The 22,542-nt window shown below is 39.3% G+C and overlaps 1 protein-coding gene across 4 annotated transcripts in view; it reads right to left on the bottom strand.

Annotated features, from left to right (window-relative positions):
• The window catches only part of Zc3h14 (zinc finger CCCH-type containing 14), a 49,852-nt gene that overhangs the window by 20,316 nt on the left and 6,994 nt on the right, over positions 1–22,542 (bottom strand). For all 4 annotated transcript variants that reach the window (XM_005390262.2, XM_005390258.2, XM_005390261.2 and 1 more), the window contains exons 3-9: positions 20,624–20,738; positions 18,085–18,125; positions 17,099–17,294; positions 16,406–16,835; positions 15,325–15,485; positions 14,351–14,451; positions 12,158–12,313 (exon numbers count right to left, since the gene is read on the bottom strand). In XM_005390262.2, coding sequence (XP_005390319.2) covers positions 12,158–12,313; positions 14,351–14,451; positions 15,325–15,485; positions 16,406–16,835; positions 17,099–17,294; positions 18,085–18,125; positions 20,624–20,738 — 1,200 coding nt within the window. The remainder of the gene's footprint in view (positions 1–12,157; positions 12,314–14,350; positions 14,452–15,324; positions 15,486–16,405; positions 16,836–17,098; positions 17,295–18,084; positions 18,126–20,623; positions 20,739–22,542) is intronic.

Below are 22,542 nucleotides of genomic sequence, written 5' to 3'. Positions count from 1 at the left end.
TATTTTTCCACTCTGTCCATACATTAATTCTTCAAAGTTCAGACCAAGTATGTAAAATTTACCAGACTGCAAATTCATATAATTTTTAAAAAGCACCAGCTGATGACAGCTATCGTCAACATTAAGAACAGCACCTACTTAGCCAAGCAAAACCTGCAAACCAACTGGTTCACTAGAGGTCTGCAAGCCCAATGAGAAAAGCAAGAAAATGGTCAGAGGCTCCGTCATAAAGAAACAAGGTACTTAAAAAGGAGCCCAAAGTACCTAAACAGATGCATCCTTTACAGTAGATTATGCCCGAGTCAACTTTAGAATGCAAAATAAGCAAAGGCTCTTCCAAGGATTTTAGTGTGAATACCTATCAGCAGATAAAGTCTACCTATTTTAACATTTACTCCTCACAATAGTACTGAGGTGAGTGTAATAGTTATCTCCAATCACAGGTTAAGAAACTGGGGCACAAAGGGGTTAAAATCAACCAGTAATGGCAGGGCTTGGATTAACACTCCATCACGAACTCTATCTTATACTGCTGTATCTCTCTGTCCATGATGCATGAAGAAGAACGAAACATCGCAGGACTCCATGTGGTGTAATTCCTATTTTATAGGTACATGTATAGAAACAGTATAGAAACAGTCCTACAATTCCACTTTGCACATCAAAATGCCTACAAGACTGAACTAATCAATACGTATTACGTTGAATTTCTAAGTGCAGGCTTACCTCCTAGGAAGGAGGTAGAGTTCCCTAATTTGGTCTGAATAGAAAAGTTCCTTTCAACTAAGCATCTTTCATAGTGCTTTTGTTCCAGATGATCTATGTCAAGCACAGATGGGAACCAAACTTAGGACGGTTCAACTTTCAACTCGTCAACATATACAGACCACACACTGAATTGTTTCTGGCCTCGTGATAGGTGCTAAGATACTCTCTTGTGAAGCTGGGCAATGACAAGCCACAGACCACAGCAGTCACCTGATTATGAAGGAAAGGAACCAATACTGTAGCCTAGTGTGCTATATTCAACACTTTCCATGAGATTTAAAAGCTTTGTATTGTAAAATAAGCCACGTGTCAGAGAAGTTGGCCCAACTGCAGGCCAATGTAAGTGCTCTATGCATGTTTAAGGTAAGCTCTCTGTTATCTTAGACTGCTAAGTTTCAAGTTTTGGTGAGTTTCCTGGGATAAAATCCTACCAGAAAGTCTAGGCACATCTATATCAACCCCATCAAAAAGTCCATGAGCATCTATAGATGCAGTCCCCCGCTGCTGGAGAACCCATACTGAAACTGCCAGGCGTGGTGACATCAGACCTGTAATCTCTGCCCTCTGGGAGACTGAGACAGAAGCACCCCAAGTTCAGGCGTATCCTGGGCAACTTAGCGACAGTTTGTCTCAGAAATAAAAAAGTTCTGAAAGGGTTGGCAATGAGGCTCACTAGGGAGGTCCTGGGTTCAATTCCCAGCACCCAAATAAAAAAATATTTTGGAAAGGCTGGGGATGCAGCTCAGTGCAAAGGCCCCAGGTTCAATTCACAGTATTGGGGACAGTGGGCCTGTGAACACATAGTCTTCATATAGTTGGTGATGAAAGTACCACGGAGAAAAAGCCCTAGGAAGATAGGGAGCATAAAGACGGGAGTCCAGGGAAGGTCCACAAATGTTATTTGAGTGAGCTATGTGGACATCTGGAAGAAAGCCTTTCAAGGGGAAAAGACAAGCACCTCAGGCTTACTCACTTTCAAATGTCCTAAGAGATAACAGGAGCCCGAGACAGAGGGAGAGGGCGGTAGGTGGTGCGACCGGACCGGAGAGGATCTGGACATATATACTCAGGGCGTGACAGCAAGCCACCAGAAGGTTCTGGGCAGGGAAGGAAAGTGATCTCGCTTAGTTTAAAAGCATCTGCCTGCTGCTGTGTGGGACAGACTGGAGAAGGCAGGCTGGAGGGCACACACACACCCAACAACCAAGGCAAGTCGTGGGTGGTGACAGACTAGGACAGCGGCAGAAGGGATGGGCAGTGGTGAATGCCGCATATCCTGAAGGCAGAGGCTGACAGGTGATAGAAGGGAAGGCAGGAGATTAAGGAAAAGAAGAAGGAACAGGAGGAAAGAACTGCCCTAAGCATAGAAGAAAGAAGAAGGGAGGAGTCTGGCCTGAGCACCTGGAAAGCTGGAGCTGTCACTATCTACAGTGAAGATGAACACCAGACAAACAGACTGGAGAAGCAAACTAGCTGAGTTCTGGGCAAGGCTGCAATGACTTCTTAAATACCCAAGAATAAATACAAAGCAGGCAGTTAGACAGGACTTAGAAGTCCAGGAGTGAGGTCCAGGCTGGAGGGATTTAAAGCCTTCATGTGCAGTACAGCATGAGATCTGACATAGGCAGACACTTGCAAGACCAAATTTAATACGTAAAAAGGGTTTCCTTTAAAACAAAACAAACAAAAAAAGCACAAGAAGGAGCAAATTATCTGGGAAAACCTAGACAACTAGCGGGAGGACAGGCACAGCAACGCGCTCTCCAGCCAACTCCGCCACCGCTGCAAGGCCCACTGGTGCGTTCAGAGCTCAGCCCGCCTGCAGGGCAGCTTCCGTGCAGACACTGCTGGAGCAATCCCACAAATGAAAGGGCAAGAAAAAGACAGCAGAAACTGACTCTGAAGGAAACCCTTACTTAAAAGAGTTCTTAAAAGTAATCTCTCTAATTAGAACCTTCAGACAAATTCAGTGATACTGCACCCACAAAATAAGATACGACGAGAAAAAATACTGTGACAGGAAGAAAGCTTGTGGGAATTTGAAAAATTACTTCTCACACTGAAAAGTCACATGGGGAGCCTGAAGACACAGATGGTCCCCCAACTTATTCTGTAATAGTGCAAAATACAAATTTAGTAGAAATAGCATAGTACTTCAAATTTTTAGTCTCAACGTTTTCCCAGGCTAGCAGTATGCAGCATGACGCCATCTTCCTCACGCAGGGCGGCAGCCGCGAGCCGTGGCCTCCGGTCAGCCTGTACACTCACAAGTCAGCAGCTACTACTCCGCGCTGTACTGCGCTAATGTAAGTAGGTTATTGTGTTCAATGCATTTTCAACCTATATTTTCCAATTTATAAGGGATTAATCAGGGTGTAACCCCATTCTAAATGAAGGAGCATCAGTAAAGGAAGTTTTCAAAGAGTAGAACAAGATGAAATAAAAAAGATGTGAGACTGATACAAGATCCAAGTAGTTGATCATCCGACACAATTTCCAAAGGAAATAATGAAAACAGTACATTTTTAAAGAAATAATAGGGCCAGGGATATAGCTCAGCAGCACAAGCGCCTGCCTGGCAAGCACAAGGTCCTGAGTTTGATCCCCGGTACCAAAAAAAAAAAAGAAAAAAAAAAAAAAAGAATACACGAATTTCCCACACAAAAGAAAACACATTTCAAATCTAAAGTTTGCACGACACATTAGTCCCAAAGTGACTGTCCCCCATCCAGGCAATCACAGTGAAACTGCAAGACAACAACAGAGAAGCCAGGCTCAGCGGCATGTGCTTTTAACACAGCATTTGGCAGGCAGAGGTGGGAGGGCTGTAAACTGGAGTCTTGACCGGGCACCTTAGTAAAACTGTGTCAAAATAAAAAGCCAAGCCATTTTACTGTCCCTCTTTTTGTAAGTGAGCTTCCCAATCCCCTGGGTGGCTATAAAAACTATGATGTGGAATAAGAATGTCCCCGTGCTGAAAATCCAGGACTCTTAATATGGGAAAGGATCTTAAGTGAATTTTTTTCCCAGCAACAAGATGGAAAAAGACCTCAAGCTAAAAATCCTACAAATTCTAATAAAACACCATTCTCCAGAGGGAAAAAAAAAAATAGATGGTAATACAGGTAAGCAATGCCAGAAGGGAAAAGGAAAGAAAAAGCTATGAAAGAAAGAGCCAGCACTGCCAAGGGGAAGAGAAAAAAGAAAAATATCTATGGAACAAAGAAAAACCTCCATGGAATCTCTGAACAAAAAAAAGTTGGATTTGTTTAGTGGGGCAGGGGAGTACTAGGAATTGAACTCAGGACCTTGTGCTTGCCAGGCAGGCACTTATGCTGCTGAGCTGTGTCCCTGGCCCCTGAACAAAAAAAAAGAAAAAAGAGAAATAAAATGTAATCCTGTCTGTGTAATGGATAATACTTAGTCTTAATGTAAGTGCTTCTTACTAGTTTTGAACTTTAAGTGTACCTACAAACCAAGTACCAAACCATAGGAACCAGGAAAATAGACCAAAATGTAAATCTGATCAACTTTAACAATATAAGAGTAAAAAAAGTAGGTGCGGGTGAAACGCCCATATGTTTTGGGAGGCTGTGAGGGGTAGAGTCTTTCTATGTAGTTCGGACTGCTCTGAACTTACTATAGAGTCCACCCTCGCCTCAAACTTGCAGTTATCGTCGCCTCAGCCTTCTGAGTGGGTTGTACACCTATCAATGTCCACCTTTTACATGCCAAAATATACTTAGGGCCAGAATACTATGAAATATAGTTAAACAGACAAGAAGATATTTAGATGTATTACTGAAAATTACAAATATAACCAATAAAGGAACAGTGGTTCTTACTATGAATTTAGACCAGGTAAAGATACAAATTAGATCCTGACATACCCCAGGAAGAAATCAATAGATATCATCTGTAATTGATAAATGAAGAAAGTGGATTATGTACTCATATTATTAGACATGGAGAAAATAAAAGTCAAACACAAGTTATAACTTTAAGGAGTAGAGAACAATGGAGCAAGGAATGTTGCCTTTCTGTTTTAAATCTTTCTATACCACCTGATTATTTTCTAATCTCCTACCAGATGTTACACTACACATTGATTTGTTTTTCCAAATTTTCTATGGTGAGCATATGCTTCACACCATAAAATCTTTTAATTTTTGGTGGTTTTTTTGAGACAGTGTCTCATGTAGCTCAGGCTGCCTTGAGCTCACTACGTAGCCCAGACTGGCCTTGAACTCACAGCAATCTTCCCGCCCACCTCAGCCTCTCAAGTGCTGGGATTACGGTGCCACCATGCCTTAACTGTTTTTTGCATATAACATATATTCAAACAGGAAAATAAAGGAAATCCACACCTAGACAAATCATAGTAAAACTGCAGAACGCCAAAGACAAAAAGGTTCTTGGAAGCAGCCTTGGAAGAGAGAAAGGACTTATCACCTACAAAGGAAGGAGAGACAGTTAGAATAACAGAAGTCCACTCAAGAACAATGGAATCCAGAAGACAGTAAAATATATAGTCTGCCCCAAAACCGTACACATCCTTCAACAGTTCGCCATACCACCACATGTCTGGGAGCTAACGGCCACCACCTCAAGCACCTTTATAACTGCTGCAGCCAGAGGTAACTTGTATTAATCTCATGATGGCTCAATAAACTTAGTATTAAAATTTTGATACAAGTTTGTCTTTTCTTGACTTATACAATTTTTTGGGCAGACTTTAAATATAAGGTACTGACAGTAAATAACTACTGTTAACCTAGATTTAGGTCTACATCAAAAACTACCACACAAGAACAAGAAGAAATAAAAACATTCGTAAGTAAACAAACAGGACATTTATCATCAACAGGAGGTCGTAAAAGGAACTTGCAAAAAATATACTTCAAAAACACTTAAAATACTAGAAAATCATGGTCCCCAAATAATATTGAGATGTGAGAATGAACAAAATGCTAAACATGTAGGTAAATTTAAACAAACATAACCGGAGAACATAATAATTGTGTTCAATTTATGTATCAAAAAAACACTAGCCCAGAATGGTAGTGCACACCTATAATCCCAGCCCTTGGGAGGCTGAGGCTGGAGGACTGCCCTGAGTTAGGCCAGCCTGGGCTATATAGTGACACCTTTCCTCAAAATACAAACAAAACCAAACTGAAAACATAATGCTAGTCAAGAAGGTAAAAACTAAAGCTGTATGACCAAATCTTTTTAAGTCTTTTTACTGTTCGGAAATGAGGCCAGGATATTAACCTCTAAAATATTAAGTTAAATTTCCATAATAAAATTTCAGTGACAACCACTAAACAAACAGAAATGCAGTTTAAATTATAAACTAATCAAAAAATTAAGAACCAGGACTATTAAAAAGTAATCAATGAAACTTTAAAGGATGACAGAAAGTAGTCCAACTATATCACAAATTCTAGTAAGTGGTCAAAATGATCCAATAAAAGGCAAACTCAAGCCAGGCATAATGGTGCACGCTTGTAATCCCAGTACTTGGGAGGCTGAGGCAGGAAGATCTCCACTAGTTCAAAACCAGCATGTACTACTGGCAAGACGCCATTTCAAAAAGGCCACAAATAAATAAATAAAGGCCGCTGGCTGTGGTGGCGCACTCCTGTAATCCCAGCACTCAGGAGGATGAGGTAGGAGGTTCGCTGCAAGTTCGAGCCAGCTTGGGCTACAATGTGAGCTCAAGGCTCGAGGCCAGCATGAACTGCATAGCAAAACCATGTATCAAAAAGACAAAAAAGAAAAAAAAAAGCCAAATCCAGACTGTATTAAAAAAATAAAACCCAGCTTTATGATGGTAAGCCATATGCCCAAACCACAGAGAATACTGAAAACAAGACATAAAAATATATACGGCAAATTCTACATAAATAGCTATGTAAGACATATGTAAAACTAACTTTACAATAAAAGCATCCTTTGGTATAGGGAGTCACAGATCACGACAAACATGAGTCAACTTGTCAGAAAGTTACAGTAGTTTTAGTTATGTATGCTCATAATGAGTAGTACCTTCTAAATAAAACAAAACTGATACAAATACAGAGAAGTTAGTGTAAAGTTTACAGTATGATGGGCAGCTACACACTCTCAATTACAGACTGGTCAGCAGACCTGAAACTCACATGTTTTGAACAGTAGAGCTTTATCCACTCAATAAACGCAAAAACTGCCCTCCAACAATTAGCCTACTTTTTCTAAAATGTACGTGAAGATATACAAAACTAATCATACATTAAGCAAGTGTTAACAGTTTTCAAAGCCTTTGCATTTTATAGATCACATTATTTAACCACAATTAACAATGAGAAAACAAAGACTAAAAGACAAAAAAACAACCAAAACTTCCACATCCTGTATATTCTTAAAACACTTTCAAAAACTCACAGGTGAAACAATCATAATGGAAATTAAAGACACTTTAATGAAGACGTATCAAAACTAGTAACACACAGTAAAAGTGGTACATCAAAAGCAATGTATAATCTAAATGATACACTGGAAGTTACAGGCTTAGATAAACTAAGAAAAAAATATAGAAGGATGTATTCAAAATAAGAGCAGAGCCAGGTGTGGTGGCACACACCTGTGATCCAGCACTCAGGAGGCTGAGGCAGGAGGATAGTTGTGAGTTCAAGACAGGCCTGGGCTACAAAGTGAGCTCAAGGCCAGCCTGAACTACATAGCAAGACCCTGTCTCAAAAAAAAAAAAAAAAAAAAGCTGTAGAAATCAATGAAACAGAAAGTAAAGACACTAAGTGAGAGTAAGTGATGCCTAAATCATTGTTGCGGCCATAAATCTTTCAAAAAACTGACAAAACAAATTAAGGTGAGAGATTGACTCAAGATAAAAGGTGAAAATGCACACATAGTAAAGTGGACAGGCTAGTAAAACTAAAGAGGTCAGGGGAGGGTGTATATCTGTAATTGCAACACTTGGTAGGCTGAGGCAGGGGGATCTGCGTGAGTTTGAGGCCAGCCTGGGCTACACACTGAGCCTGTCTCAAACAACAACAAAAAAAAAGAGGCCAGACAGAACACACTATCAACTCATGTTAATACATGTACATAGTTAGATTTTTAAAACATGTCAGAACTATAAAACTGTAAGCACATTAAGAAAGACTGCTTACCATCACTTTACACCTGTGAACAAATGAATCTAGTAAGAGTTCTTATCAACATTTGTACTTGATACCATTTCAACTCAACCTTTTTATTTTAAAACATCACAATAAAGAACCCCCACAAACCAATCCATTCACGACCTAGTGAGTTTTCCTAAGGTGAAACGCCTAACCACCACCCAGTTCAAGCAAAGAACTTACTGCCAATCTCTTCAGATGCCTCGCCATGTGCCCCATTTTAATCATCCCTCCCCAAAGGTAGCCAACAGCTGTCTTTAAAGTACTGCCCAAGGGGTTCTGCACCGTTTTATACATCAGTGTGTATTCCTGGATATGGTAAACTGAATTTGCTCCCTTTATTTTGTTTCTTAAGATTTTTACAAATTCTCAGACCATTTAACTATAAAGTGACCCAGAGACTTAATCTACCTGTTGCATACTTAATGATGCATTTCTATTAACATTCTTCTGGCCTCTATACCTTGCAAGCTGACTGTGGAGTTGCAGGCTTCATGACTTAAGATTCAGTCCTTTGACAAGACTAATATAGTGTTTGTTCTTTTCTCAGGAGGCATAAGAACAAATGATTTTTATTCATTCAAAAACAAAATGAAACACCTCAAAGCCTACCTTGTTTTCACTTATTAGCTGAATTAACTTTTTTAAAAGATGCTTACCTCATTTACCATAGCAAGGGTTGACAAACATTTCTGAGACCATGGAAGGCTGTATACGTGCAAGGCTACTCAACTAATGTAGTAACAAAAAAGCAGTCAAAATCCATTCATGAATTGGTATAGCTTGATTCCAATAAAACTTTATTTAAAAAACAGGTACCTACTCCTGTACTATTCAGTCACCAACTGGTACCGCTTTACAGGAAAATATAATGCTCAATTGCTTTATTTACCAAGTTTTCAAGATAAATATCCATTATGCTCTAGAACAATGGTGGCAAACCTATGGAACACATGTTCTTTGATGTAAGACAAAAGATGTTAATGTATGAGTTGTTTTTTCTAAACTCAAACCTCAATATTCAGGTTTAATTGCAGCGTTGGCACTTTGTGATAAAGAAGTCAGTTCAGGTTTGCAGTTTGGGCCCTTGTCTCTAAAAGGTTCACCATCACTGCTCTGGAAGGTGATCAAGTAAGGTTTACTTTTGTTGGGGGTGAGGAATAATTTGACAGAGCCTCATTCACTGCCACTTTTCCTCTTACTGGAGCTCACAGGTTCCATGTGACCAGCGGGAACCGCTGAAAGCTGAATCCTGAATCCTTCTGCTATGACTGCCACACACTGATAGTTTCTTTGCTACATATGATGTCTAGACAGCCTAGGATCACCGTAACCTTTTCTGCCACAGACAAGGAATCAAACATTTCTAAAGAAGCCTAAGTTGTTTACATAGGAAGCAGTCTAGTCACCGTCTACATACTAGGTACACTCAGTGCTATGGGACGGTTCAATGATTCTGTGCCTTTGCAGGAGCAAACCTAAAGAAAAACTCATCCACTTACTTACACATAAAACAAGGGGCTGGGGATTTAGCTCAGCAGCACAGCACCTGCCTGGCAAGTGCAAGGTTGAGAGTTCAATTCCCGGTACCGGAAAAAAAAACAAAAAACAAAACAAAACAAAAAAAACAAATACTTACACATAAAACACAATGTGAGTGTGTAAAAACTTGCTACCAGGTTCTTACCTGTCTGAAGCTCATACTCCATTAGATTCCTTACAAAAATGTGAAAATCATTTTTGCTGGACATAAAATTCTCTATCTTCTTCCCGAAGTACCTTAAATCTACTAGTCATTTACCTTCTATCATGAAGTGATACTATAAAAGACCTGAGGATAAACTAGTTTTTAAGTTTGTGACTTTTTGCCTGTGTGCCTATGTTTGTTTTCTTTTTAAAAATTCCCTTAGTTCTTGGATAAACTTAAATGTTTCTGGCTGTGAACGGATATTCACCAGCATACAGATGTAAACTTTCTGGTAAGTAGCTTCAATTTTTCCTTTTCCTTACTTCAGAAATTTTCTTTTTTTCCTTATTTTGAGAGTTCCTTTTTTTGAACTCTGTAGTTCAGGCTGGCCTTGAACTCAATACGTAGCCCAGGCTGGCCTCAAACTCATGGCAATCCTCCCACCTCAGCCTCCCAAGTGCTGGGATTATAGGTGTGTGCCATCATGCCGGGCTTCAGAAGTTTTCTTTTTTTTTTCGTCTTTTTGAGACAGGCTCTCGCTATGCAGTTCAGGCTGGCCTTGAGCTCATTTTGTAGCCAAAGCTGGTCTTGAAATCACAACAATCCACCTGCCTCAGCCTCCAGAGTGCTGAGATTACAGGCGTGCGCCACCATGCCCGGTCAGAAGTTTTCTTGAAAGACTAAAGTATTCTCTTGTTCCCCACCCCCACCAGAGATCCCTACTATGAATATCTTACATCTCTGCTGCTCATACTATCTGCCATTTTCTCTTGACTTCTACTTTTTGATTTTTATAATGTTGCTCCCTTTATCTTCAAAGTCTCTGAAGATATTTCAGGGTATTAAAATGTACTAATTATTGAGTTATTTCTAACACAGCTTTCCTTTTCTTTTTCTTTTAGTACTAGGGATTGAACCTAGGGTGTCACACAAAAGTCTTCATTTCTAAGTAAATTTTTACTTGTAATTCTTCTCAATTCATTCCAAAAGTTTTTCCAATTCTGTTCAATGTTATTTTTACACATCATGGATTTGGAGGATTTTTTTGTTTGTTTGTGCATGGTACCAGGGTTTGAATCCAGGACCTCACGCATTTAGGCTATCAAGCACTCTTTCATACCTCTAGACCTTTTCAAGCCAAAGGTCTGATAAACCTCCCTGGCTGCCCCTTAAATCTGTCATCTCCTTGCCTTAACCTCTCAAGCAGCTGGGATCAGTTATATAACACTACACCCACCCATGTCTTGTATTTTTTCAGTGTCTTCTAGCTCACTCTGAAATAATGTGTCTTTTTGTTTTCAACACCTGAGCTGAGGTGTAGCTGGGTGATAAAGCACGTTTACAAGTGTAAGGCCATGGGTTCAGTCCACACCACTGAGAGGCAGAAAAGGGGGGGGGGGAAGAGAGGGGAGGGAAGGGGAGGGGAGGGGAGAGGAGTGGGAGAGGAAGGCACAGGATGTAATCCTAAAATTCCATGAAATCTACAAACGGAAAGAACACAGGTCTGTAAGGACTGAAAAAATGTATTCAAAGGTCAGACAAAAAAACTGGAAATAGAGTGAATACAGATTTTTTCATTTAGGCAAAACTTTAAAAATCAGACCTTAGGGCTGGGGATTTAGCTCAGCGGCAAAAGCATTTGCCTGGCAGGCGCAAGGTCGTGAGTTCGGTTCCTGGTACCGGAGAAAAACCAAAAAAAAAAAAATCAGACCTTAGTAGAAAGACAGGAACAAACTGGAATCTTTTCTGAAGGGAAGAGAGGGAATACGTTTGCGAGGAGTGGAAAGGGGACGGTTCAGGGGTCAGGGAACACAGCTGCTTAACACCCCAGCTGAGAGCACTAGTCCCGGGCAGTAAGGGTGCGGGAGACTCTCACGCAGGAGTCACGCAGTGAGCCACACTGGCGGAATCAGGAGACTATGCAGAAGTCAGGCTTGGGGAAGAGGCAAAAAAAAAAAAAGGAAACAAAAATCAACCAGAAGTGAAGTGAGGCCGCTGGGACAAGTATTTGATGGATCACAGAGGCAGCATGCTAAGTGAGGGGAGATTTAAAGACCAAGATTTCAAGGTAGGGAGAATAGAGGCAAGATCAAAAACAGGAAGGTAAGAACACGAATAAATTCATCTTTAAGTAAAAACTTCTTTGAAACCAGCAAAATCCACTATGGATGAGTTTACTGCACTTCTTTCCACTTTTGAGAACATTAAAAATTTCCATAATAAATTCCTTGTGTATTGGGGGCGTTTTGAGGTTGGGTCTCACCAAGTGGCCCTGATTAGCTTTGAACTTATGACCCTCCTGCCTTAGGCTCTGAGCAGCTGGGATTACAGGTATATGCCAACATGCCTGGTTTCATAATGAAAACTTTGAATTTCTTAAAAGTGTACGTATAAGCATTCTTCATGACCCCTTATTCTTTTTGGGTCTAATATTCATAGCATAATACTCTGGAAAAACCCACCTGAAAAAATTCCCCCTGAGAAAGTTTAACAGAAAGTGAAGTATTTAAATCCTTACCTTGATTTTTTTCTGTATTATCTCCTTTTGTTTCTTCCTCTTTAATAGGCGGACTAACTCTGGGGGTCCTGCCTTGCCCCTGGACCACTTCTGCTAGCAATTCTTCTTGAGATGTTCGAGTTCTGGGAGCAACTGGAAGTGTCTGCTTCTGAGGGACTTTAACATAAAATTAAGAGAGATGGAAATACAACAAAGGAACATCAGAACACATCAAAACTCAATAGTTAACATATCATAAATGCCGCTGAGTCTAGAACACTTGAGAGTTCACAAGAGGCCAGAGACTATCCCCCTCAGTCTTTCTTCCAACATTCCTGAGACAAGAGCCAATGTATTACCAATATACACATAAACGATGTCTACATGTTTTAAGGCATATGGCTCTAGGAGTATGGCACGTGTTCACTTTTAAACAAATGCAGTTTAGGCTTTACTTCATGATCTTATATAATTTTGAGTTGTAATTTAGGTAATCTAGACGAAGAAAGAATGTTTCAAAGCTATTTCTTAAAACTTTGGGATCTCCAAGTCAGGCATGTAATCCCAAACTCTGGGAGGCTAAAGTAGGAAAATCACAAGTTCAAGTCTAGCCTAGGCAAAGTAGCAACACCCTGTCTCAAAAAATTAAAAAGGGCTGAGGATGTAATTCAGTGTGAAACCTCCTGGGTTCCATCCCCAGTGTCCTACCCCCAGAAAAAATATCCAGGGGGTCTCCAACTATTAGAGGGTATTTCAAGGTCATAGAGATTCTCTACATTTGTTACTCCGAGCATTGGCCCTTGCCTGATAACCCTTTTCTACATGCCAAAACTTAATTTTAAGTTCAAGGTTAAATTAGTGATGAAGGAGACAGCTAAGTACCAGGTTCGAAAAGTGATGGCTTATCAATCACTCAAGAAGGGATAAAGATATGAGGGAATGAAAAGCAGAACAATACTCTAGAGAGCACTGATCAAACCCTTAGTAAAAAATTAAAATAATTTCAGCGTTAATTACCATCAGCTTGTTATCACGAAGGTTTAAACACCGGCTACAACAATGGGACATAAAGTATAGAACTTAACCCCACAAAATGGCACCCATCATCTCTACTTCAGCTTTAGCCTTCTGCAATAAAGTTTCTTTTACATACATGCAGTATCTTAATATTCTATCACAAAATGATGTGCTACTATCAGTATTATGACTATTAAGACAAGGCCATCACAAATGAGTTTTGTTTTTTGTTTTTTGTTTTCAGTACTGGGGACTGAACCCAGGCTTCATACATAACAGGCAAGTGCTCTACCCTGAGCTACATCCCCAGCCCTACCATTATTCCTTTTTATCATCATCACTTCGGCACAGGGTCTCACCCAATTGCCTGGCCTGGCCTTCAATTTATCATCCTGCAGCCCCAGCCTCCTGAGTAGCTGGGATTATACGTGTGAGCCATTGCACTGGTTCCTCTTTCCTATATTTTATTAATGGATTCCAAGGTGAAGAAACCACTCTGCCTGTTTTTAAGTTATAAACAAATTTCTCTCAGGAAATGGGATGTAGCTAGTGGCAGAGCAGTAGCATGCCTAAGGCCCTGGGTTTGATCTCCAGCGCCATATAAAAACAAAGCAAAACCAAACACAAACTTCCCCAACTTCAGCTACTTATTATTATCCAATTATGCTACCTTTTACCTATCATAAATTTATATCTAACATTGAATCTAATATGAAAGTGTCATTGTTTAATCAGACCTTTTAAGAAAGAATTGGTAGTACATATCTATAATCCTATCTCTTCAGAAGGCTGGGCAGTAGTAGTATTGAAAGTTCAAGGCCAGCCTGAGCAACATGAGAATGAACTTGTCTAAAAATAAAATTAAGAAAGTTTGGGGTAGAGCACTTCACTAGCACATGCAAAGCCCCGGGGTCAATCTCCGGTGTCACCAAAAACAAAACAAAAACTCTCCCTTTAAAGTTTGTATTGTCTGTTTCATACACTTAGGAATGAAGGTGTAAAAGGTACTACGTAGTTCTCAAAAAACTATAAACTCCAATGACACCTTCTCAAACTGATCAAATTTCCCTCCAAAACCATTCTCTATAGAGGAAATTCACTTTGATCTTGACATGTGACACATAATTTACTGTATCAAAACTTAACAAATATTTTAACTTACCCTTACCCAATGTAAACATACCACACTTAGATTACCTGCAGAATAGTTGGTTGTTTTTGTTACAGATTCTTGAGCTTCAGATATAGCCTTCAAAATCAGATTCTTGTTAGCTTGTTTAGAAGGTGGAAGAGAAGGTCTAAAAGAGTTTTAAAAAGGTATTTTTACATTTTAAATTTCAGTTCTTTACATACTAACCATCCATTATGACTTATGACAGCCTTTTCTATGTTTCAAATAGACCAGCTGTAGCGTTTAGAAAATGTCAACTAGTGCCAGGGATATAGCTCAGTGGCATAAGCGTCCGCCTGGCAATATGCAAGGTGCTGAGTTTGATTCCCGGTACCCAAAAAAAAAAAGTCCACTAGACTGGAAGAAACCTTATTAACTTTTAAAAATAACAAATCTCAACAAAAGGCTTCCCCCTTCATCAAATTAGTTTTTAATTCTCTACAATCCTCTCCAATGTTAAGCAAATTCATTCTCAGTAATACGTGTCTCTAAAAAATTCAATGGAAAGCCTAGCATGGTAGCATATGCCTATAATCCCAGTACCTGGGAGGCTGAGGCAAGAGGATCTCTGCAAGTTTCAGGTCAGTGTGAGTTACATAGTAAGTTTAAGGCCAGTCTCAACTACATAGCAAGACCCTGTCTCAAAAAATACATATATATATATTCATTCATTCGATGGTAGTCTTTTTTTGAGCTTTTGTTTTGTTTTGTTTTGCTTTTTGTCTTTTTGAGACAGGGTCTCGCTATGCAGTTCAGGCTGACCTTGAGCTCACTTTGTAGCCCAGGCTGGCCTCGAACTCCCGACGATCCTACATGCGATTCTATTAGATGTTTTTCATGATTGTCCTTTTTAAGAAATCCAGAAAGGGGCAGGGATGCAGCTCAGTGGTAAAGCATTTGCCCAGCACGCACAAGGCCCTAGCTTTGATCCCCAGCATGGAAAAAAAGAAGACACCCAGAGGGACTGCATTAGGCAGGTGCAACCGCCGTGCTCAGATACCTCCTCTCGGGCTTTGCCGGCACCGACACACTGCTGGACACACTTCCTGTCCGGGCGCCACAATCATCCTCCTCCTCCTCCTCTTCTCCATCATGATTGAATTTCTTTACTTTAACAACTGAACTTACCACAGGTAACTTTCTCTTTCGAAAATTTTCTTCCTGCAATCAGATTAAGTTTATGTTTACCTAGTCTCAGAAAATAACAAGATTCTATTACACATTTTTTTTTTCATTTACTAAAAAAAAAGACAACTGTATTAAGAATTCACAGGGTACTTATTGTTTCTTATAAAAATGTAAATACTTCAAATAGCCAACCATTAACTGAAACAAAACTTAAAAAAGCTTTACATTCATTATATAAACAGCTGCACACACCACCACTGAGGAAATAAATAAAAGGGAGTTATTTGGTTGTTGCCATAAATAATCTAAAATTTACCTAACCATTAACAGCAAAGTAAGATATAATGAAGTTATTTCAAAAGCCAGAAATCAAAGAAACTAAGAAAACAGAGTAACTTAGTTGCTCACTAGCAATTACCTAACACTCCCCACCAAAAAACGGTAAGGTAAAAAAATAAAGCTAAGTCAAACGCCAGACATCCCAGAAACTAAGCAAAAGGAGTTACTCGGTTATTTACTAGCAACTACCATGAACAATCTAAAATTGACCTAAATCCTCTCCCAAAACTGTAAGATAGGAGTGACTAACTCAAATGTGAACAATAACCATATAAAATGTGATATAAAAATCTGATGTGATATAAAAATCTCTAGAAACCAGCCATGGCGAGGCTAGTAGAGCAGAAAAATCAATTTAAAATAAACTTGCAATATGTAGTTAGCTAGTTTACATACTGTTTAGTATCAAGAACCACCAATTTCAGCCTAACAAGCCAGGATTTAAAAACATACAAGCTGGGTGTGGTGGCACACATGCTTGTAATCCCAGCAGGGGGAGGCTGAGACAGGAGGATCACTGGAAGTTCAAGGGCAGCCTGTGCTCCATAATGAGTTCAAGGCCAGCCTGAACTATACAGCAAGACCCTGTCTCAAAAAAAAAAAAAAATACAAACCTCAATAATCATTTTTTCTGAGTTGTTTCTGAAGAAGGGACTGTAAGTCTCTTCTAAGCTGTTAAGCACTTCTGGTTCACATGTATGTCCCGTTTCATACACCCGACTGTTCTGTATATCCAGCTGCTTAGCAGCATGCATACTGTTTTGCTGCGGCTGAAACTGCAACCTGTTTAAATGAGCACTACTCTCTGCATTTCGACTTGCAGGTGGTCGATAAATTTCAATAGAAGGGCGAGAAGAACCATATGTAAGAGTCATTGCAGGTTTTTTCTGAGATAAGGGATTCTCCTGCACAAAATTGAGGTCTTCATCAATAAGATCATCTGGTTCCGGCTTAATATCAATCACATCTTCAGAGGGCGCTGGCTCCCTCAGAGGTTTCACTGTTGACATCAGTCGGGTGGCAGCTCCATCGTCGTAAGTCTGTCTATTAAAAATAAAAATATTCCACAATCAAATTAGATCAATTATCTCCAAATCCTCAAAAAATGCTTGTTTTGTTTTTGAGACAGGGTCTATGTATTTCAGGCTAGTCTTAAATTCACTATAGAGACAAGGCTGGCCTCAAAGTCACGGCGATCCTCCTGCTTCAGCCTCCTGAGTGCTGGGATTACATGTGTGCACCACCACACCCAGCAAAAAATGTCTACTTTAAAAATTTTAATGAAAAAGTGTGACTAGTCCCTTTACCTCATATTACTTGTTTTCTGCTCCTGCGAACTTGTAGCAACTCTGGAATCTCTTTTTTCGGGTCTAGTGCTAGAAATAGCAAGGGGAGGCACTGTAGCTTCATGCCTTCTCTCATCTCCCCGACTGAAACTGCTCTTGTTTGAAGGCACATTATTATCAAAGATGTTGGTATCAGAAGACTTTAGACTAGAAGGTTCTAGAAAGAAAAATACATGGTCTTGTAATCTTCTTTTATTACCTTAAAACTTTTCCTCTCTTAATCAATTCAAAAGCAATATATGCTCACTGAGGAAAACTTTTAAAATATAAACAAAATAACCAATTACCACAAAGGTGTTTTTTGTAATACAGTACTGAGGACCGAACACAGGGCCTCACACATGCTAGACAAGCACTCTTACCACTGAGCTATATCCGCAGCCCTTTTTACTCTCTCAGACAGGGTGTCAGTAAGGTGCCTAGGCTGGCCTCAACTTCACAACTCTCCTGCCTGAGCCTCTGGAGTGGATGAGAATACACGTAAGTGCCACCACACCCAGCATCAAAGGCTATTTTTTGAGGAAGAGTTTATAGATTCACATATATAATGTATGTATATACATATACAGTGTGTGTGTTCTCACAGTACTCCACATCAATATTCCACACATAGTAATAAAATAATTTTCTAATTTATTAGTACTGGACGTTGCAGTAATTTTCAATATTACCACAATGAGACACTCTTGGAGTTAAGCCTCAGCATACATCTATAATTGTTTCCTTAGGAGAAAAAAACCACTGCGCCCACCTACGCACACAATGAAATTATCACTGGATAAATTCACTACTCACAAAATTCATAAAATTGTGCCCCTATATAATGTTCAAATGAACACTCTTTTTCAAAGTTTCAGGTGTTCCAAAACAGTGTAAATGGTTTTCAAATGAATCATATGCTATCGCAAACAAGAATTCCAAACAAACCTCAATTTTGTAAATCTTACCAGTTGTAACAGAGCGAAGTTTATCTAATACACCATGAAGCCTAAAAAAAAAAAACACAAAAAATAAAGCCTCCCTTAAGATTTTATTTCAACTGCTACTCTAAATGTATTCACATTTTATCCAGATAAATATTGATATATGGTGGTATTTAATGGATAAGTGATGTTAAAATTAGCTTTCTGGTTTCACATTTTAGAAGACTGTATAAATATTACAGAAGTGAATCAAAAAATCATTATTTTCTTCACTGTTTTTAACACCTTGCCTCTGCAAATAAACACAAAGGAGCTGGGGGTACAGCTTGATGGCTGAGCACGTTCTTAGGGTGCATAGGCTCTGGGCTCTATCCATAGTACCAAAGCCAAACAAAACAAACAAGGGCAAGGGTCTCTTCTGACTGGAATCTTGGTCCACAAAAACTGTCACTTTGCTTCCTGAGGACTAAAGACTGAATAGAGCTCACCGTAAAACCAAACTATATAATAGTATCATTGTCACAATGACACTAGGAACTCAACCTAGAGCCTTCAGCATGCTAAATATGCATTTTACCATTGATCTGCACCCTTAGCCCAGCAGTTTCTACTTATTTAACTACTTACATGGTTTTCTGGACAACCAGAAATAATTTAGAGAGCTAAAGACAAGAAAGTTAACTTCAGGTGATTAAAAAAAAAAAAAAAAGCTAAAAACCTCAGAAAATGGTATACCATTTCACTGTAACTGTTACTTTCAAAGTAACTGCTATAACCCAGCATAGGCCATAACCCTACTTATGGGTTGTATATAGTATATAGCCTATTTTAGCAACTATATACAAGGCAAATTTGGCCTATAGCTCTTCCCAGAGGCTCCCCCAAGCACCCGATTTCTCACTGTACTGTTTCACCGAGAACCCTAGTCACCCGCCAACAGTACACAGCAATAGACACAAGTATTCCATGACTTCAAAAACATCACGATGGTCTGCTTGGGACTGGTGGCAATGAACATTTAAGTCAGGAAAGCAAGGTACCAAAATGAGGATGTCATCCACTGCATCAGTACACATTAAAGAACTGAATTTGTGTTAAGGACAAGGTAGTTTAATTTTAGCTTAAATTCAAATTTGGTTAATGGTTTGTTTAATAAATATCTCTAAAGTATTCCATCAAGTTATCTGGTAGAGTATATGCTAGGTCAATGGCCCATTTAATAGAAGCTGGACTCAAATCGAAGGTGATCCAAAGGTTAAACCAAACATCAGGTCAACAAAAACATTTATTAAACAAACCAAAAATAAATAAACTATTTGCACTGGTAAAGACTAAAGCACTATGGCCACTTTTATTTGGTAAGCAATGAAATAAACTCTCCTAAGTACGTTAGACCACCTACACTAAAGCCACGTGTGAGGACCTATACTCTAACAATGTATAGGCCCGGAGAATTCTGTGCAAAATTTCAAGATGGCTGCAGAAAAGCTATAAAGCTTGTAGTTGCCCACTAGGACAAAAACACTGGAAGACTTCTGAGTTAAGGCAAGAGGTTAATAGGCATCATCTCTGCTTAGTGCCTATTTGTTATCCAAGTCTTCTGCCACTCAAGTTAAGGTGAGGTGCTCACTCTACTCAGTTCCACCAACTCTCACTGTAAGTGGCTGCTCCCATTCTCAGAGCTCTTAGGAATGTTCCTGCCTGTTCTCAGCTCTATCACTATCTCCTCCCATTCTCACTTTACCTGAAGCCTGGTGTCAAGACCTGGCTTTCTTTAATTGATTCCCACAGCTTTAGTCAACATTCCTAACTAAAGGCCCATGTGGTTCAGAGAAGGAAATTCCAAAATATAAGAGTAATTTATGTTAAAGAACAAGGCTGCTTAGTTCAAAACTCCAAACTTTAAAGATGACGGAAGTTTTCATTTATCAAATTAAAGAATGAATTTTAAAAGTGAAAAAAGCCAAAAAAATTAAATATAATGCCAAAAAACTTTGCCCCTTATAAGGTAACTTGGAGAAAACAAAACAGAAAATTGTATCTAAACTACATCTGGTGCTTGGTGTTTGTAACTGGGTTTGGTTGGGGGAAGGAATAAGATGTAGTTTACGAAGGAAACACAGCAATTGCAACTGACATACGTGAGGGTCTCTAGGGATCAGGCAGACTGCAAGCACTTTTATGTTACTGATTTTTTTTCTTTTTTTCGTTTTTTTTTTTTTTTTTTTTTTTTTTTTTTTTTTTTTTTTGCCTGTACTGGGGATCGAACTCATGACCTTGCGCTTGCTGGTCAGGCGCTGTGCCACTGAGCTAAATCCCCAGCCCCAAGCGCTTTTATGCATTTGCTCTTTTAACCTTCAGAATTCTATAAAGCAAGTGATTTACTGTTCCCGTTTTATGGACAGAGAAATACAGCAAGATGCAGAGCCAGGATTCAACCTGGCACTAGCTCCAGAGGCTGTGCCCTCATCACTCACAAACTGCCTCTCCATGCTGACCTAACAATCGACAAAACACCTACTCTGCAAACTGCAGTGCAAGGCGTAGACGTTCAGAAACATACCATACGGTGAATCGAATTGTGTTGTTCCCTAGAAACAGGGACAGGTCCTCTGTCATTTGGTCCTGACTTTTCTTGTTGGCCACCATCACCATAATGTAATCAGGAAGTTCTTCATCTATTTAAAAGGAAAAGTATATCAAATCTTTTTTGTTTTCCTTAATATTCGTATTACGCTGATGTGCATTAAAATATAGATATAGTTTTAGGAACTAGTATCTCTGTTGGAATTGTGTCAGACAAAAATGCTCAGCTTTGAATTTTTCCTCTTCATTCCACAAATATTCCAATTACTAGAGTAGGAACTAGGGATAACTGATGAAATCCTTGGAATAAAACTAGGCATCGAGGATTATGGAATCAATATCAAGAGTGTGTTTATGTCCTTGAAAGAAATCTTTTTAACCATATATATTATCGTCAGAGAAAATTCTAGTAAAGAATAGTAACTGAGTCTTGTTTGGTTTTATTTACAATGTTTCAAAAATACTCATTTCTCCAGATTATATCTTTATATTTGGTAAAACCAGATCTCAAATTACTCAGTAGAGTACACTTGGAGCAATATCAAATAAACTAAAATCACGCAAAACTCTACATAACTTAAAAATTTGAATCTAAAGTAGCAGCTGGAGGTGTTACAGGCAGAGTGCTTGCCTAGCATGTGTAATGTACCAGGTTCAATTCCATCACCACAAAGAAAAACTCAGTTAAATAACAAAAAGATAAATAAATAACATCAACTAACTTCACCATTTTACCTTCACAGTGGTAACCTTACACAATTATTATCAGGATGGGGCCCAGGACCATGAAAAAAAAGGAAAAAAGAACCCTCAATAAGAAGGTGACAGGTGGTATAATCTCAGCTACTCAGAGGCTGTGGGAGGAGGAGACAACTCCTGTAAGTTCAAGACCAGCCTGGGCAACTGAGACGGACTGTCTCAAAATAAAGAGAGCTGGGATACAGCTCTGTGATAGGCTGCATGTCTAGCATGGGTGAGGCCCTAAGTTCAATCCCCAGTACTGCCAAAATAAAAATATAAAAATAAGCAAAACAAATGCATTATAGGAACTCCAATCCCTACCCCCCAAAAAAATTCCTCTTAAAACACATATTTCTACACAGACATAAGGGTTCATTCCTAAGGCACTATCAGACATTTGTATTCAAGATATATTTGGAGCAAAAATGCTGTTCAAAAGAGGTACAAATACATTGAGAATGTAAAACCTAAGAAAGGAAAATACTCAGACTTATTTCATGGATGCATGCAATATGCAAGAGGATACCAAGACAAGCAGCCTGCGGATGGGGAGTATTCATGGGTTCTCACTGCTTTTAGCAAGTGTAAGTCACATGGGAGCTCATTTCTGCATAGCTCATACTATAGGCCACCACTGGAAACTCAGGTCAACAAAAAAAGTTGGCAATATTTTGGCAGTATTTTTGTTAATTTTTCCTTCATAACATAAATGGAATAAACAGATCATGTCTGCTGTCACTATATATGTTTCCATTTTCTAAAATGTTGTATGAGGTCACTGGTTGTCTGGATATTGGGCTGGAAGCTGGGAAGGATGTAAGAGAGAGACAGAAAGCAGTTCCTGAAAATTTTGGGGGTGATGAAATGTTCATTATTTAGTTGGGTTTCTGGGGGGTTTTTGCTCTTGGGGTTTATTTATTTATTTATTTATTTTGGCAGTGCTGGGAATCAAACCCAGGGTTTTGTCTATCCCCTACTAATAGACTATATTTCCAGGCTAGTATATCCATTACCTTGATTACAGTGATGATTTTAATTTTTTGAATGTGTGCAATTTAGGACTGGAGTGATTGCTCAATGGTAGAGCTCTTGCCTAGCATGCACAAAGCCCTGGGCTCAATCTCTAGTCGCGCGCGCGCTCGCGCTCCCTCTCTC

Source organism: Chinchilla lanigera, unplaced genomic scaffold (genome assembly GCF_000276665.1).
Source record: "Chinchilla lanigera isolate Chin_1 unplaced genomic scaffold, ChiLan1.0 scaffold00037, whole genome shotgun sequence".
NCBI classification, from domain to species: Eukaryota; Metazoa; Chordata; class Mammalia; order Rodentia; family Chinchillidae; genus Chinchilla; species Chinchilla lanigera.
Note: the sequence above shows the minus strand (reverse complement) of the source record. Positions and strands in the feature narration are given on the sequence as shown.